The sequence below is a fragment of the Fukomys damarensis genome, unplaced genomic scaffold (genome assembly GCF_012274545.1).
Source record: "Fukomys damarensis isolate Sample0158 unplaced genomic scaffold, DMR_v1.0_HiC HiC_scaffold_73659, whole genome shotgun sequence".
In the NCBI taxonomy this organism is placed as follows: domain Eukaryota; kingdom Metazoa; phylum Chordata; class Mammalia; order Rodentia; family Bathyergidae; genus Fukomys; species Fukomys damarensis.
The window spans coordinates 5,703-9,535 of record NW_022974571.1 but is presented as its reverse complement, the minus strand read 5'-3'; the positions used below and the strand labels follow the sequence as shown (position 1 = coordinate 9,535).

General features: G+C 44.5%; 1 protein-coding gene across 1 annotated transcript; it reads left to right on the top strand.

The window, feature by feature from the left end:
• Window positions 1-364: 364 nt before the first annotated feature.
• On the top strand, window positions 365-3,740 carry LOC117284993 (polypeptide N-acetylgalactosaminyltransferase 17-like; the record flags this gene model as incomplete). Its single annotated transcript, XM_033760689.1, has 2 exons — window positions 365-546; window positions 3,603-3,740. Coding segments are annotated over exons 1-2 (303 nt in total), but the record flags the coding sequence as incomplete, so codon positions are not given.
• Window positions 3,741-3,833: the final 93 nt, after the last annotated feature.

Genomic DNA, 3,833 nt, shown 5'->3' with positions numbered 1-3,833 from the left:
GTCTTTAGTATGAAATGAGCCAGGTGGGAAAGAAAACTTTCTCAGATGCCAGTTGTGCACTACTGAGAACTTAAGAAAGCCTGTGTGTCACACTGGGCACTTGGTTTATGAGGCTTTCTTGCCCAGACCTGGACCTTATGTCCTGACCTAGTGTGTCTCTAGCAATTCTCCCCAACCTTCTTTTCCATGTGCTTTAGTAAGGTCAAGTTAAGTTGTACTGCTGTAACAAATCAACCTTGATATCTCAGTGGTCTTAGATATAAAAATGCATTTCTCACTCATACTACACTGGCTGCATTGTTGCCTTTGGACCTGGGGGCAGGCAGTGGCTGCCAGGCTGATGAAGTCTTTATGTCTTAGGTTTGGCTTTGCGGGGGGAGCATGGAGGTGCTTCCTTGCTCACGCGTGGCCCACATTGAGCGGAAGAAGAAGCCATACAACAGCAACATCGGCTTCTACACCAAGCGAAATGCTCTCCGGGTTGCTGAGGTCTGGATGGACGATTACAAGTCTCATGTATATATCGCGTGGAACCTGCCGCTGGAGGTAAGACCCAGCAGCCTCTCCCCCAGCACCTAAGAGCAGTGAACTTTACTGTTTGACAGGTCACAGATCCTTTTGTTTAGTTCATATTTTTTAATTTAGTTTCTAGACTTGTATTTATTTATATTTGTGGTGCCAGGGATTGAACTCAGGGCCTTTGCACTGAACTACAACCTTGGTCCTTTATTTTATTATTTATTTATTTTTAATCAGAATCTTGCGAAGTCACCAACTTGTCTGGACTGGGCTCCAACCTGCTACCCTCTAACCTCAGCTTCCCAGGGTGCTGGAACTACAGTCATCTGCCAACATGCCAGCCACAGGTCCTTTGAATAAGCTGATGCTTCTTTCTCTAAAAAAAGATGTTTATGCTTCTGAATGCATTTTGGGAGATTCATGGATAGAATTTTAGATCCCCTGCTTTACACTGAGTCTGGTATAACAAAAACCTCAAATCCGTTTACAAAGTTTAGAAGGGTCTTATTTTGCTAATTCCAGTTTTATTATACTAATCTAGCTGTCTTCTCCTGAACATACATTGTGTCCAGATGGTTTGTTCCTGCCAGAGTTTGGGGCACCAGACACCTCTTCTGCTCTCACTGCATGGCTTCTCGTGCTCCGGCTGCCCTGCAGCAGCAGAAGAATCTTTCATCTCCCCACCTCCTTCCCTCCACATCCTGCTCAGAATATACCAGGGAACGTTCCCTTGTGACTGCAGCCCCACCTGGACAACACAGTCAGTTCGCTTGGCTTGAATCCCAGATCTGTTGCTTACTACTAAGGAGATCTTGAACAAATCCTTTCATGATCCCTGTAGCTTTGAGTTCTCCACTATAAAATGGGGACAACAGCAGGTCCTCCTTCCTGGGGCAACCATGAGAACCAAATGACCTAGTACCCGTGACCTGCTCAGAGGAGGCTTTGGCACAACATACACTGCCTCTCGTCCTGCATAGCACGGTGAGGTAGCCTGCACTCTCAGCCACATCTGGGCTATCTTCCTGGCCAGAATGCCCCGAGGTGTCTGAGCTTTGCCCTAAGAAATTTTCTTGGGATAGTTGTTCACCAGCAGATGGTAGCCTCTGTGTATTGGGAGGCTAGACCAGAATCATGAAAATGTGGTTGAAGGTATGTAAGATTTATGTGTAAAAAGGATAAAGTGAAGAATATATGTCATTGTTGTTACAACCTCTACAATACATCCTAAAGAATGTAAAGCTCTCTCACAGCACTTAAAGCTGTTAAAGTGCAGGTGCTTTTACACCTTTTTATTATATACATCTAGGTAACATTGGTTGAGCACTTACTATCTTCCTCACTTAATGCTCGTAAAAACTTCATGACAAAGGAAACTTCCACCTCATTTTCCTCTTCTACAAGCATGGATTATTGATATTTAACTTGCAGGGCTCCTTTGAAGATAAAATTAAGCTTAAAACAGAGCTTAGCAATATTAACTACAACCAAGATATGAGGCTATTATGGTGTCCATTTTACAGATGAGGAAAATGAGGGTCCAAGAGGCTCGAAGGACTTGTTTCAGGTCCTACATGTAGCACATGGGCAGGGATGTGAAGTGACATTTTCATGAGACCCTCCCACCGCTGTGTGGAGTCAGCAGAGCAGGTGTCGCGGTTACTCCTGCCTGGTAGAGGACCAGTGGTCACCCGGAAGTGTGCTATGCCCGGAGATCATGAGAGCTGGACCTCCTGGCTCTCTTTGTGTCACAGTGATCCTGCATGGGCCACACATCCTGACAGGCAGCATCCTGATGTTACGGAGTTTGGGTTCGCTCTGTGGAAGCAGGGTGGTTTATCCAGGAGAACACCACCGTGGACTTTCACATGCGGGTGCTCTTCCAGTAGAGTTTCTGCAGGTATTCCTCGGCCTGAAAAAAAACCCTAACTCCAAAGCACGGCTGGTCCCAAGAACTTTAGATAAGTCTTGTTTAACTATTTCACTGCTTCACTCTTTTTCCCTATACATACCTACCTATGAGGAGGCGTTATTTCCAAATTAGACACAGATGAGATTAATGTTATCTAAAAATAAAATAGGACTGTTGCAACAATATACTGTGATGAGTCACCAAATACTTGGACGTTGTTTCTTTCTGAAAGTTCCATTCAATAATTTTGGGCTCTGGTTGATTTGGGGGTATCTAAAAACCACAGAAAGCAAAACCATAGCCAAAGGGGGACAAAATGATAGCAACCGTGCTTCTCAGAAGTGACCATTTCATGAACCATGCTAAAAAATTCAACCAAAGACTTAAATATGGCTGTTCTGGTTTTCTTTTGAATTTTATCAAGGCTGACATTTAAAGGAATTTATTTTCCTTTAAAAAAAAATCACAGTTTGGCTGCCGAAGAGATCTTAATGAAATAATTTGAACTATGTCTCCACTCCCCCAGATGTCACCTGGCTGTCCCTATGCCCAGTGTGAATCCTCTCCATTTATTCATAGCCATCTTGCAGCTGAGCCCACAGAGTCATATTTCAGATACTTTATTTCCCCCCATCAGTACACAGCAGCCCATTACAGGTTCATTTCTGTAAAAGCAGAGTGAATTATTCATTAGAACATCATTACAAGCTTTGCAATGGAAAATTATTTTCCCGTCTGCATGTAATGAACTTCACAGAGAGCCAACAAAGAGGGAAATTGCACGCGTATGGAAAAGAAAGGCAGGAGGAGGTTATAGGCATTTATTTTCTTGTCTTAATCAAATAATTCCTCTAATCATGGCACTGATAACTACTAAGGAAATGTGGGAGCGAGGGAGCTAGAGATGTAGGTTGTCAACATGACGGTCTTGAGAACACTTCGCCCAATAACGACAAAGACGGTGACTAATGCTGGGGCATCATCCTGCGGGGTCCTAGATGCACGCGGGAGAGAAGATTCTATAGCCCAGGTCTACGTGGCCAAGTTTGTCTCCTTAGATGACCCTCTCAGGAAGTCCCTAGGCTTGAGACCTCTGGGAGTGACTCCACCTGTGCCTGCTCCAACCAGAGTCCCACGGTCACTGACACCCCTTGCCTCCTTCTGCTTCCAGAATCCGGGGATTGACATAGGCGATGTCTCTGAAAGAAGAGCATTAAGGAAAAGTCTGAAGTGTAAGAATTTCCAGTGGTACCTGGACCACGTCTACCCAGAAATGAGAAGATACAATAACACCATTGCCTACGGGGAGGTAATTCAGACCATGCCTGCTGTAGGCTGGGATTGCTATGCAAATGCTGTGGAGTCATTTGCTATGGGAGAATAGAGCCATTCATTTTTATAT